At 59.2% G+C, this 13,247-nt stretch overlaps 4 protein-coding genes and 1 non-coding gene across 5 annotated transcripts; 3 read left to right on the top strand and 2 right to left on the bottom strand.

The window, feature by feature from the left end:
- The first annotated feature begins 147 nt into the window (after window positions 1–147).
- Window positions 148–1,521, top strand: TIF45 (eukaryotic translation initiation factor 4E). The gene is made up of 3 exons (XM_047990696.1): window positions 148–586; window positions 640–711; window positions 760–1,521. Exons 1-3 carry the CDS (start codon window positions 380–382, stop codon window positions 1,246–1,248), a joined length of 768 nt encoding a protein of 255 aa, XP_047846705.1. The 5' UTR covers window positions 148–379; the 3' UTR covers window positions 1,249–1,521.
- JDV02_009056 (uncharacterized protein) lies at window positions 1,441–4,060 on the bottom strand. The gene is made up of 3 exons (XM_047990695.1): window positions 3,406–4,060; window positions 2,990–3,291; window positions 1,441–2,902 (listed from the first exon to the last, which is right to left on the bottom strand). The coding sequence occupies exons 1-3, from the start codon at window positions 3,944–3,946 to the stop codon at window positions 1,565–1,567; spliced, it is 2,181 nt and encodes a 726-aa protein (XP_047846704.1). The 5' UTR covers window positions 3,947–4,060; the 3' UTR covers window positions 1,441–1,564.
- Window positions 4,061–4,974: 914 nt separating this feature from the next.
- JDV02_009055 lies at window positions 4,975–5,058 on the top strand. The gene has a single exon. It is a non-coding gene; the product is annotated as a tRNA-Ile (tRNA).
- A 3,772-nt stretch (window positions 5,059–8,830) lies between these two features.
- On the top strand, window positions 8,831–10,192 carry JDV02_009054 (uncharacterized protein). Its single transcript, XM_047990694.1, has 2 exons — window positions 8,831–9,084; window positions 9,165–10,192. The coding sequence occupies exons 1-2, from the start codon at window positions 8,885–8,887 to the stop codon at window positions 10,072–10,074; spliced, it is 1,110 nt and encodes a 369-aa protein (XP_047846703.1). The 5' UTR covers window positions 8,831–8,884; the 3' UTR covers window positions 10,075–10,192.
- On the bottom strand, window positions 10,129–13,093 carry JDV02_009053 (uncharacterized protein). Its single transcript, XM_047990693.1, has 8 exons — window positions 12,764–13,093; window positions 11,740–12,620; window positions 11,657–11,684; window positions 11,412–11,583; window positions 11,176–11,312; window positions 11,059–11,113; window positions 10,797–10,992; window positions 10,129–10,717 (listed from the first exon to the last, which is right to left on the bottom strand). Exons 2-8 carry the CDS (start codon window positions 11,890–11,892, stop codon window positions 10,298–10,300), a joined length of 1,161 nt encoding a protein of 386 aa, XP_047846702.1. The 5' UTR covers window positions 11,893–12,620; window positions 12,764–13,093; the 3' UTR covers window positions 10,129–10,297.
- Between the last annotated feature and the right edge of the window lie 154 nt (window positions 13,094–13,247).

The raw sequence follows: 13,247 nt of genomic DNA, 5'->3' as shown, positions 1-13,247 counted from the left end.
AGGTGTGGTCAGATGCTTGGTTTCTCTGTGTGTGAGTTTTCTGCCTGAGTTGTCAGGCAGCAAGACCCGGCTCGCGGCTGTGGCAGGCGCAACGCTCTGGCGAAACGGATTTTTTGCAGCTCAGGCCCGCGTCCGCGACAGCCACCACCACCACATCCTCTGCAACTTCCATCGCCCACCCCCACCAAATCCATCGCCTCGAGCCGACTTTTGCCTGGAGCAAAGTCGCATCGTTGAATCTCCTCTATCGGCCAAGAAATAGTCGATCTAATTCCTGGCTTTTCCTCGGCTCATCTCCGCACCAGAAAGCCCAGCACCCGCTCCAACGAACCGCCGCATCGTCACTCTTTCACATCGCCACCGAGCATCACATCACACAATGGCGGCCACGGCGACCGAATCGGCCAACATGGACCAGCAGGTCGATCTCTCGACCATTCCCATCTCGCCCAACGGTAAGGACGAGACCGAGACCAAGGGCGACGACAAGCCCGTCACCGTCTTCCACGACAAGGACAACTTCAACGTCAAGCATCCTCTCCAGAACAAGTGGACTCTGTGGTTCACTAAGCCCCCCAGCGGCAAGGTATGCCCGGTGTTTGCATGGCTGGCGTGAATTTGGCTGACTGGCGAGGACAGGGCGACAACTGGAACGACCTGCTGAAGGAGGTCATCACCTTTGACTCTGTCGAGGAGTTCTGGGGAGTCTACGTGAGTGTTCGATCCGACCCACTGGCCTGCCACAGCTAACAGATGCAGAACAATGTCGCTCCCGTCTCTTCCCTCCCGCAAAAGGCCGACTACCATCTGTTCAAGGCCGGCGTCCGACCCGAGTGGGAGGACCTGCAGAACAAGCACGGCGGCAAATGGTCGTACCAGTACAAGGACAAGCAGAGCGTCGACGTCGACCGCCTCTGGCTTCAGGTCATGATGGGCGCCATCGGCGAGACGCTCGAAGACGAGGACGATGGCGAGGTGATGGGTGTCGTCGTCAACGTGCGCAAGGCCTTCTACCGTATCGGTGTCTGGACGCGAACCATCGGCAAGAGCATCCCCGGCCGCGGCGACGGCGACGTGGCCGGCGGCAAGGGCCGCACTAACGACAAGGGCAAGGAGATCCTCATGTCCATCGGCCGGCGCTTCAAGGAGATTCTGGAACTGCCCGCCGCCGCCCTGGTCGAGTTCTCTGGCCACACGGACAGTGCGCACGCGGGCAGCACGAGGGCAAAGGCCAAGTACACAGCATAGACGGGTGCAAGGGGAGTTGTTGGGGAAGGAAGTGGCATTTGACTATGATATCCGTCCACTGGTGTCTGACGCTCAGGGGATGAATGACTGCACTGCGACGCGGCTGACAGGGCTCACGTGTCGGATCCGATGGTTCGGCTGTTTACGATACTCACGCATCGTCTGGGCACAAATCTAGTTTCATGGCGGCGTCTAGGAAGCTATTGCATGTTTTTGGTGGCGGACGCCGAGCTAGGCCATAGAATAGATCTACTTGGCCGCACTAACGCTACGTCTATTGCTGAATTGCTGTCGTGTTGTACATTTCTATGCTTCATCACATCTCGTCCCCGCTGGTCTCGTCGGCGAAGATGGCCTTGACGAGCTGTTTTTTGTTGATCTTGCCCATGGCGTTGCGGGGGATGTGGTCGACGACCTTCATGACTTGGGGGATCTTGTAGTTGGCGAGGCGGGGCTTGAGGGCGCGACGCATGTCGAGAGGCGACCACTTGCCGACTACATCGCCGTCGAGGATGATGACTGCGCCGACCTTTTGGCCCCAGTTACCACTGGGGACGGCGACGACGGCAGCCTCGGCGACCTCGGGCAGGGAGAGCAGCTCGCGCTCGACCTCGAGGGCCGAAACCTTTTCGCCGCCCGTCTTGATGATGTCCGCGGTGCGGCGGCCGAGGATAAAGTACATGGGGCCACGGGCCCAGGGCTGGTCGGGGGCGTGGCCCGCCGAGGGCACGGGGCGGCGGACGGCGACGTCGCCCGTCTTGAACCAGGGGCGGGCCCCATCGTCGCCGTCGCTAGTGGAGTCGAGGACGAACTCCTTGGCCGTGGCGTCGGGGTTGCGCCAGTACTCCTGAAAGACTGTCGGCCCACGGAGCTGGATCTCGCCAGCGCGCTCACGGCCGGTGAGGGGGTCGACGTCCTTGCCCTCGGGGATGACCTCGCCGGTGTCGACGTCGACGAGGCGGGCCTGGACCGAGGGAAGGGGCCAGCCGACGGAGGCGTCGACGCGGTCGGCAAAGGCGAGGCCGCAGCTAAGGGCCATGCCGACCTCGGTCATGCCGTAGCGCTCGAGGAGGACATTGCCGCGGCTGAGGTCGCGCCAGGCGGCCTTGACGGGGGTGGGGAGCGCGGCGGAGCCGGAGATGGCGAGGCGCATGTGTGCGGGCGAGACGGCGTCGCGGGCGGCGAGCTGGACGGCGGGCGGGAGGTGCTTGTGGCTGGCGAGGAGGCGGCTGTAGACGGTGGGCACGACCGTGAAGAAGGAGATGGGGGCAGGGGGGGCGGGAGTCGCTCCATTCGTTGTGGGGGATTTCGTCGACGCCGTGGTGCCGTTGACTGTGGGGGGATGAGAATTCGCGGCAGCAGAAGAGGTGCCGTTGGTGAGGGTACCGTTTGACGAAATGGACGCGGGTGTGGTGCCGTCGGTAGCAGGGAGAAAGGGTGCGGCGAGGCGGCGCCAGACGGCGTCGGCATTGAAGGGGAACATGAACTCAATGGAGGAGCCGGCAAGAAGGGGCGTCAACAGGGCGTTGACGGTGCCGTGGATGTGATGCAGGGGGAGGACATGGAGCAGGCGGTCCGCGGGCGTGTAATTCCATGCCTCAATTAGAGAGCGTGATTGGGCAGTGAGGACGGCCTGCGGGAGGAGGACGCCTTTCTGTGAGGTCTAAGTCAGCTTCGATATCGAAAGGCATCGAGAGGCCGTCTCTTAACGACAGGAGAAAAGGGGAGGCCCATCACATACAGGACGGTTGGTCGTCCCCGAAGTATACAACATCAGCCCCGCGCCGGCCGGGTCCGTGTCGTCGAGGGGCACGGTCTCGGGGGCGGCGCTGCCAACGCCGAGGTGCTTGGGCAGCTCGACGTGCGCGGGAGGGGAGGCGAGCCCCGTGGCGAGCACCTCGTTGGCTTTGGGGGTGAAGCGCGGCGACGAGACGAGCAGGCAGGCCTCGCTATGGTCGAGGATGTACTGCAATTCGGGGGCCGGGAAGGCTGGGGAGAGAGGCACGGCTATGGCGCGGGCTGCCAGGCAAGCCAGAAGCGTCACTGCGTTGGGCGTCAGTCAGCAAGGGCAATATGAGGATCAGACTACAAGTTGGGGTGGGAGTTGAATCGTCAACCCATGACGTGTAGGAAGAAAGGAATCCGGGCTGGTCGTACCAACGTAGTCGTAGCTGTTCTCGACTAGAAAGGCGACGCGTTCGCCGTCCAGCCCAGCACCGGCGGGGCGAGCATCATGGAGGCGGTCCCGGGCACGGCTCACGTCGGCGAGGAGCTCGCCATAGGTGAAAGCCCGGCCGGAGAGGGAATGTACGACGGCGGTGGATCGCGGGTCATGGCGGGCGACGGCCTCGAAGATGGGCAGCCGCGGGAGGGTGGAGAGCATCCTTGAAGGCACACGGCGCGCGCACGAGCATGCAGCCAAGGTGGACGATACGTCGCGGCGGCTGCGGCTTCGGCGTGAGGCGAGGCGGAGGAGGGTTGGCGGCGACGAGGAACTGCTGCTGCGGCCGCTGCTACTGCAGGTGAAGGTGGTAGTGGCCAAAGAGGAGGCCGCGCGCCGGGACAGGGCTGCAGATGCTGGCACGACGGCGGCAGCGGCAGAGGGACCGAGGATCATGAAGATGGAGGAGAGGGAAGAGGAGGGCGGGAGGGGGCGGGGAAGGGGCAAGGCCCCCGCGAGCGGCGCCGGCGGCGGCATGTAGGTGAGACTCGACCAGAAGCTCCGTGAGAGGGCGCGGCGTCGGCGACGGAGGTGAGCCGCAGCGGCAGCTTGGACATGGACGGATGGATGGGCCGCCGAGCGAAGGGGGGCGGGGGGGCCAAGGTGGATGGTGCGGGTTCGCGGTGTTGCAGTCGTTCGTCAGCGGCCGGCGTTGCTCGCTTGTGCAGGGCAGCGACATGCGGTGGAACCCGGGCGCCGGGCGCCAGATGTAGGGTCCGAGGGCGGCGGAAGCCAGGGTCAATTTTTTCTTTTCTCACATATCGTGGAATGAAGTGAACAAGGCAGCGATGAAAGGGGAAGCGGTATTGAGTACCTTGAGCTTAATACTTGGCTGGCCAAAAAATAAAAAATTAGTTGTCCCTCGCCGCGCTGGCCGACGGAAAAGGATGGATGGCACGACACGGCAGCGGGCCGAGGCCGGGGCTGGGCTTCCCGGCTGCGGCATCACGACCGCCCGGGTTACATGCACCACCTGCACATATGCATGGCGTGATGAAGTCCAATCCGACCAACTTGTGGAACAAGGTGTCTGCACTTCATTGGATAGACTCGGCGTTGTTCTTAAATCATCGTGGTGATCGTGCCGCACCACATGCACATACGAAGTACAGTTAGTGTTTCACGTGGCTCCAATGTTCTTTCGTGTCGAGCGCCTCTCACAGCGGTCAATGACTATGACTAAGTCTATGAACCATGACGGATGCTTTTGTCCTGCAGTTACTCGACGCCCCAAATCACCTTGCGAGCGATTATGATCAAACGTCGCCATTATCTGATGCCATACATCTCGTATCCAGGGTAAGCCATCAATAGGGATGGGGTCTATCATTAGTGCCTCTGGAACGAGGATCCTGGCCCTCTTTGCGAAGAAGGACCCATGCCGGACCCGTGGTCCGACCCACTAAACAGCGTCTGCCGTACATTGGCACAGAAAAACTGGTTCCACCCTCTTGTACTAAAATACCGCACCCATCTCCAACAAGAACAGCTCCAAAGCTTCGAAAGCTTCCTTAGCTCAGTTGGTTAGAGCGTGGGACTAATATTCCTTGGTCATCTCAAGGTCGCAAGTTCGACCCTTGCAGGGAGCAGCTTTCTATTTTTTTTTGGCCTGCGGCGCTGGACCTCGCTGGCATCGTGGAGCAAGTAGGTCAGGTCGGATTACCTGCGGCGGTACCGCCATCCGCCGCGCTGATGGGCAACGATCTTCACCTTTTTGCCAGGATGGTTCCTTTTCCTTTGCTTCAGGAACGACAACATTGGCGCGTGGGTTAATAACGATGTAGGACTTGGGACCACGTTTGTTGGGGTCGATGACGTGCGCCGCGGCCAGTCGCGTGTCTGCTACCTGGGTATGGGTGGTGGGAGCGGTGCAGGCGTTATTGATGCGTAGTTTTGAAGACCACTTCTATCTCGTGTAAGAGCGAGAAGTGTTGACAGTGACGTGAAGCGTAAGCTTTGTGTAGAGACATACGAATTATGTAATTGTCGAATCGCTAAGCCGCGTGTGGAAGAGGCGAAAGCAGTATTGACAATCTTGCCGCGCAGACGCGCCGGGTACGGAACTTGGCCGCATGGCATGTATGCGTGGTGAGAATCCTACAGCCTCGGTGTCGATGATGGCCAAAACACAAGGCAGCCGAGGAGAGTTTCAGGGGTTGACGCAGTGACAAATGTGCCATCATCTGTGCTGAAACGCAACGCTACTGCGGGCACGCTGAAATGAAGGCGAAACCAGCAGGTCGTTGAAGTGAAGGCGAAGCCCGCAGCCCGTTGCAGTGAAGGCGAAGCCCGCAGCCCGTTGAAGTGAAGGCGAAGCCCGCAGCCCGTTGAAGTGAAGGCGAAGCCCGCAGCCCGTTGAAGTGAAGGCGAAGCCCGCAGCCCGTTGAAGTGAAGGCGAAGCCTGTAGCGGTGGAGGCGGAACTGGCGGCCTATTGAGGCGAATTCAAAGCCGGCACCCTGTTGCAGTGAAGGCGAAGATGGCATCAGTCTGGCTAGGAGTAAAACTCGATTCTAGGACACGAGATCGCAAGGAAAGGTGGTGAATGAGAAACCCATCCTGATACTTCCAGTAGAAAGCATGGCAGTCAAAAGGCGACGACGAAGCCCATTTTTGCCGTGACTTTGAGTATGTCATGCCATAGGGCACGCCAGAATGTCAAACCGTACCATCTCGACACGCCCAGCAAGGCCTAAGAGGGACAAGACGAAAGGCTGCTGAAGTCACCAGGATGAATGGTGAGATGAAATCCAACACTGTTCATGATTGGTCCCTGACTGGTCCAATCGGCGCGTCGGCCATGTTGGTCGAGGAATTTTAGAACTCGCATGGCTCAGTCGAGGGGAGCAGATGTAAGCCGAGCAACTCCAGAGACGGCTTGTTGTTCAAACATTAGATTGGCGCGAGCAAACATTCGGTAGAGGATATCTGAGAGAGATTGGTGTCAGAGGCCATGCAGTGGTGTATGGGCGAACAATATGGGCGAACAACTTACTACTCATATAAACTGCCGCTTGCTGTAGTTGCTCAACCGGTATTGCTTTCCGTGCTCTAGGTATGGCTGGGCTTCACATTAGAGGTGGACTGGGCTATCACGCCTGAAGGGGAAGGAGTCTTACATTTTGTATTCACTCACGCAGTCGCGATGGTCAAATTGCTTCCCCTATCCAAAACGAGCGAGGAGAAGGAATGAAGTGAAGGCGAAGCCACTCCAAAAAAAAACCCAAAACGCATTCCAAGTGGCTTTTTTTTTTTAATTTTTTTTTTAATTTTTTTTTTAATTTTTTTTTTGGGCTTTTCAACCGCCCGGCAGGACCGGCGGGCAAGTGGCTGGCCGGGGAGGGGGCTCCCAGAGGAGCCCCAGCCCCGACAGCCACTCGCCCTCGGTCATGTCCTCGGGCTTGTCGTCGTCGTGGGCGGCGGCGGCGGCGGCGGCGGCGGCGGCCGGGGAGGGAGGGCAGCAGGAGCAGGAGGAGGAGGAGGAGGCGGCGGCGGCGGCTGCGGTGGGCGAGGAGGAGGAGGAGGAGGGCGAGGAGGAGGGCAAGGAGGGAGGAGGAGGAGAAGGAGAAGGAGGAGGAGGAGGAAAGGGCTCGGGGCCCAAAGGAGCCACCGAGCCGGGAGGCAACTTCTTGGCCGCAAAGGCCAGTTCTTCGTCGCTCGCCTGCCCTCCTGGAAGGCCATGCCCCTGGGAAGGAAGCATGAACACCTCCAGGAGGGCAAGGAGTTCGTCGACATTCGGCGGGCGGGGGGGCATCTTGATCGACTTGACTGGGAAAAGAGAGACACGAAATTTGTGAGAGGAATTCCTTCTTCTTATTGAGCTGCGAGGATTGCCTCGTTCCTTCCTTTAAGGTGCTCGTGGCCGCCATTGCCCAATCGGGAAGGAGCACCCCCGAAAGCTGAGGCATACTGGGGCTCCTGCACACGTCAACACCTTGCACTTGCCTCATAGACGCTTTAAGCGGACGTGTCTTCTTAGCTGGTCCGGCAGCACTTGGGGCACCGTGTCTTAATTTGTAGCAGAAGATGTTTTTGCTCATTTTTGTCGAGTCATTCGCTGCGTTCAGAACGCAGTCAGGCGCAATGAAGAGTACGCCTTGGTAATCGCAGAGCTGCGCGCACCGTAGCAGCATGAAGGCATCGCAAATAGGTACAAAAGGCAGCCCGAGGGAACTACCACAAGAATTTAAGCGCTAACACTCTCGTCGACGAGGAGTCATAAGAGATGCTGCTCACCAGCGAGATTAACGTATAAATCTAATAGCCGTCTAATTCCAAATGCTGACAGGCTGGGCGGGTCCTCGCCCGGCTCACCGTCCCGGCAGCCCTGGCCCTACCTGCTAAAACTGACGCTGACGTGCTCCGATCTCGAGCCCAGTGACGCGTATGGGCTCGAGAGGCAGCGGAGCATCCTGCAAGCCGCCTGCGTCGCGGCCAGACTCATGCCCCGATTGAAAACCCTGGAGATATGGAACTGCGGCGGCGGCTCGGGAGCGCTCTTTGCGTTTCGGATGAGGCAAGACAAGGGACAGCCGCCGTTGATAAAGTGGATGAGCTCGTGGCCATCGCAGTTTACGATCCGGGACAGGGCGTTTGAGTGCTGGCGCGCGCTGGCGCGCGAGCGGGACCCTGAAGGACGAGAACCAGACATTCAGGCCTTTACCCTGATTAAACGCTCGGAAGAACTTGAATCTCAGTGGGGACTTCGCTACCTTCTCGATAGGGAAATTCTTTGCCTTGATTCATCTCGTCAACTCAGATGGGAGAACACGGCCGCGGAGTCTTGACTCATGCTGGGAATGTCTACTAGCAAGGTGTTCCCGAGATTCGCCATCTCTACAACTATAAGGGGGCTTTACTACTATTCATCTTCTGTTAGCCATAAGACTGCTTAGACTGCTTATTCTCCTCGTATACATCGCGCACGTAGCTCTCGTAGCTCCCGTGCCCCTCGTGTCCCCCCCTGGCTGGCGTCGCGTCCAAGTCTTCTTAGTCCCGGCCGGAAATTCCAGGTTTGAATATCTTAATGCGGGTTCAATCGGAAAAGTTACGTTGCGATACTTTGAGCCTCACAAATATCGATTCTTCCGTGATATATCTACAATGAACTACCTAAATCGGCACTCTACGTACCGCATTCCATTCCTTGTCTCGCATCTTTATCAAGTAGCATATGCCACGATTGATGGTCGAAAGTCCGCTGCGGACTTGGGCCGGAAGCCACCTAAAAAGGGACCGCGCCGGATGTTCGGCGGCATCGGCGGAGCCTCCCGAGCAGCGGCCCCACCGAACGCCGAATCTCCACCAAGTCCGCCGCCGAGAGCACCAGACTTGTGGCTCAGAACCTTGAATATATAGCGCCAGCCTTTCAGGCCCGGGGGGGCATCTCGTTATTCTCCTCAAGGGCATCGGTGACCATGGATAGTCTCCCGCAGACCATGCGCTCGCTTGTGGCGCCGCGGGCGCGGTGCACGCCTGCCGAGTACCAGATCCAGGACATGCCGGTCCCGAGCATCGCGATGCCAACACAGGTGCTGATACGCATACACGCGGCTTCTGTTGGGCCGGCGGAGCTGCAGTTTATGGCAGGTTTCATGGGCAGACTTATCGTCAATGAGTATGTCGCTCCCCTTCCCCCTTTCCCGTCCCGCCGCTACGAATTTGGGAACAAGACTGTTGACGCTGGGCATGGCAAAGATATCCGAGCAAGATCGGCTCCGAAGGCTCCGGTACAGTCGTTGCCGTCGGGTCAGAAGTCAAGGCGCTCCAGGTCGGCGACGAAGTGTACGGCCTATACGTCGACAAGCCCATGTTCCGGCCTCCGTGGGTCCCAGGGTTCGTCTCGGACTACGCCATCACGGAGGAGCGCTTTCTACTGCGCAAGCCGCCCGCTGTGTCGTTCGAGGAGGCGGCCGGTGCCGCCGGCTCCGTGGTGACGGCGCTGCAGACCATCCGCCGGGGCCTTGCGCTCGGGGGTCTGGGGAGCCTGGAGGGCAAGACGGTGTTTGTGCCCGCGGGGCTCGGCGCGACCGGGTCCGTCGCCATCCAAGTCGCCAAGAACGTCTTCGGCGCTTCCAGGATCATCACTACCGTGTCGACGGCCAAGGTGCCGTTGGTGGAGCGCTACCTCCCCGGCTTGGTCGACCAGGTCGTCGACTACCAAACGCAGAACATTCACGACATGGTGCCGCCGGGCAGCGTCGACTTCATGTACAACACTACTTTCGGGACGCTGGACGATGGCGTCCCGCTGCTGAACCCCAAGACCGGGATTCTCATGTCCATCGCGAGTGTACCGTCCAAGGCGGGGGCGCGAGAAATCATCGGCGCAGACCGGTTCCCGTGGCTGCTGGGCGTGGTGCTGGACCTGTGTCAGCTGTTGTACTGGTGGAAGCTCCGCGGCACCGGCATACAGCATGAACATGTCTCAGGAGGGCCCCAGATTAGGGAGGACCTGGAGTGGGCGGGCGAGATCGTGGCCCGGGGCAAGGTCAAGCCCGTGGTAAGAAGCGTCGACCTCGATGACCTGCGGGCTGTTCGGGAGGGCTGCGAGGCTACTCGTACCGGAAAGAGCGGGACGGGCAAGTTGGTAATACGCCTCGAGTAAGGGTATCGCTATCCTTGAAACGTCTGCAACCTGCACGATACTGTACCGTCAAACGCGCTTCATGTATATTAGGGCTTGAGTCATGATACTATACAATTATACACACATATGTGCCCAGCAGAACGTCACTAACCGCGAAGGTTTGGGGATATTACAGCAACAGCTGGATACAACCCCTATGAAGCACGGGGAAAGCTCTTCTGACAACCGTGCTCTAGCAGAACTAGACCATGTGTCGCGGCGTCCCAGGAGTGACTTCGACCCTCGTAGTAACAGTGATGCCATCGCCCTCAGTACTGCCGCCGCTCCTCTCGCCTACCGACGACGACGTGCCCCCGCTGACCTCGCTGCGCAGCCACCTGTTGTATGCGAGCCCCGTGTGGTCCTTGGTGGCGTCGACAATGTGCTCCTCGCTCGAGTTGTCGCCCAGCTCCATCATCATCATCTGCTTGTTGAAGCGCCGCTTCGACATGGACCCGATGGTCGAGGTCGCGCCGCCGGGCATGTGGTCCAGCGAGTACTGGTCCTTGTTCTTGTTGTATCCGGGGGTGGCGCCGCTGCTGCCCTTGCTGGAGACGATCCAGCGGCTCTTGGAGAAGAGGGGCTTGATGGCCGCGGCGTTGACCGCGATGATTCCGACAAACTGGATTGGCGCGGTTATCAGTCGACAACATTCTGAGCTTCTTTTGTTATTCCTGGGGAAGCTGAAGAAGCTGGCTTACCGTCTCACGAATGGCCCAGATCGTGCTGATGTTGATGCCCTGGATGTCGCGCAGGGACAGCACGCATCGGAGGATCGTGGCAACGATGATGAAGACACCCGAGCAGAGCAGCACGCCAATGGCAAGCTTGCGTCCAAGCGTGATTTTGACTTTCCAAAGCAGCGGAATCGGGATGCTGAGAATGACGAAATCAGTCCTAGTGACGACATCGATCAGCACAATAGTTTATCCAGGGGCGTAGTAGTAGTAGTAGTCTTCTCACGTCACATTGAGGACGACAAGAGTCAGGTAGTTGGCCACAGCAAGCGTACACTCGTCTGCAACACGTCGTCAGCGCCTTATGCTATCTTCTGGGCCGTGGAGTCGGCGGTCATCCTACCGCCAGGATACGGCACGACCTGCCAGTTCTTGTGCACGGGCGTGCAGTGTCCCCATATGGCGCCCAGGACGCCCGCGTAGGCAAAGAAGCACGCCAGGCCAGTCCACTTGACGAACTTTTGCTGCGTAAGGCCAAGACTATGAATTATTTCAAGTGCCCGCGTCAGTACATATCCACATGTGCCTTCTCGTTGGCGAAACACCGTGCCAGAGCGAGCAAGAGCAGGAGATTCGTACGTGATGCGGTTGTAGAAGCAGAGCATGCAGCCCTTGAGCGCCCATATCAGTGAGACGTAAAAGTTCCATCCGGCGAGGAGGCACTTGGAGCCAAACTCCAAGCGCGCAATCTGCTCGCTCGACAGCGTGGCGCCGACCTCGTCTGTGATGCCGATGTTGGTGCCGTACTGTCCTGATCCGGAATCAGCGTGCTGTCCGATTATGGAAATTCAACAGTCGTCTCGTAGCTTCGCGCGGCGGCATACCGATGAGTTCCAGCATACACAACTCGAGCTAGAAGTTTCCAGTCAGCACGCGACGCGCAAGAGGCGAGGCTCACAATACGTACCGTCCAGAAGAGAAGCACGAGGACAGCAAAGGCATCGTCGCCTCCCCATCCCTTCAGACCGACTGTCTTCCACCGCGAAAAGAAGCGCAAGAAGAGAACCACGACACCGAGGCCGTACTCGGTCCAGGCCTCTGTCTGGAACGGCGTCGCCATCGCGCTGGGCGTGCCCCGTTCAGAGGCTCTTGGGACAATGCGGATGTCGAGTCACGGACTGCAGCGCCAGGGCACAGATTCGACTCAACGGGTTGTTTGTTGACAAGGGCACCCGGGCGGTCTAATAACCGCAGCGAAGAAGGCGCGATTCGGCTTGGTACAGGCTTCTCACTTGCAATGGGAGAGACCAAGATTCGGGGCGAGAAATCCGGCATTCTTAATCCCAGTCTCCTAGTCTCCTGGGAGCGACTCAGGACGTTCATTCATCGGAGTAATATAGCAAGTACATGTGCGGCGAACCACTCCGCCGACTGCCGGTGCGCACAAGCCGGACAGGGACAGAACTGGACTGGACTGGGCCGGACTGAACACATGCCGGCCATCTGTGCGTCTGCCGTCTGCCAAGTCGTTCGCCGCTCCGCATTACCCCCCCCTTCCTTGGGGGGTGGTTCGGACGAGGAGGAACAGGCGTACTTCGTACATGTGCGGCCGGTCCAGGGGACGCCAACAAGCGCGCAACTCTTCAAGCCACAGCGCAGCGCCCATCGACGATCAGGCACTGCGCAACAGCCCGGGGTGTCGTTCAAGTTGGCAGATAACGGCGATCGACGACCTGGTGGCGGGGTTCGCCTTTTGATGGTGTCGAAGCGTAAGAAGGCGCTGGACGAGGCGTCGGCCTAGCAAGGATGGATTGAGCGGCCGTCGTTGCCGCACGGACGTGTTGCCATCTTAACTTTTCTTAGCTGTTGTATGGATTTGCCCGAGACAGCTTCAAGATGGGGGCTTCGTATTCGTCGGTGACGAGTTACCGACCCAATGGCTCGGGAGGGGACAAGAAGGAGGCTGGCTCCCAGTAGAAGAATCTACGTACAGTATACATACACCGCCGAATTATATGTGAGGATACGCGAGTCCTGACGACTAAATTCGTCAGCGGCCGCCCGCTGGCTCATGCAAGCTGCAGCTCAGTTGGATGTTTCGTGGGCTTATTATTATTACACGACAGAGAGGCCGTGACTCGCGCACAACAGAGGAGGCTTGTTGGGGGGATTCAGCCACGCAGACGTCTTCAACGGAGACGAGCCGCACCGTCTTCCCCGATCCAATGTCCATCGAATCCATCCCATCCTATCCCATTCCATCCACCAGACGGCACCCACCTGCTCATCCACTGCAATCCCTGATCGATGGCTGCCGGGGGGGGGCGCGATAGGTCCGCCACGACTGTCGTGGAGCAGCTATTGACTCTTCGAAGCTGGAGGCCTTTTTTTCGCGGCAGGCTGTCATGCCGTCTGTCACTCGGGGCTCCGCAGGCTCCGCCCTCGCGCAGCTTTCCAAATCCTCAAGTCCAGTTT

Source organism: Purpureocillium takamizusanense, chromosome 9 (assembly GCF_022605165.1).
Source record: "Purpureocillium takamizusanense chromosome 9, complete sequence".
Taxonomy (NCBI): Eukaryota; Fungi; Ascomycota; class Sordariomycetes; order Hypocreales; family Ophiocordycipitaceae; genus Purpureocillium; species Purpureocillium takamizusanense.
The sequence above is the reverse complement of the archived record's forward strand: the minus strand, read 5'-3'. Positions and strand labels throughout refer to the sequence as shown.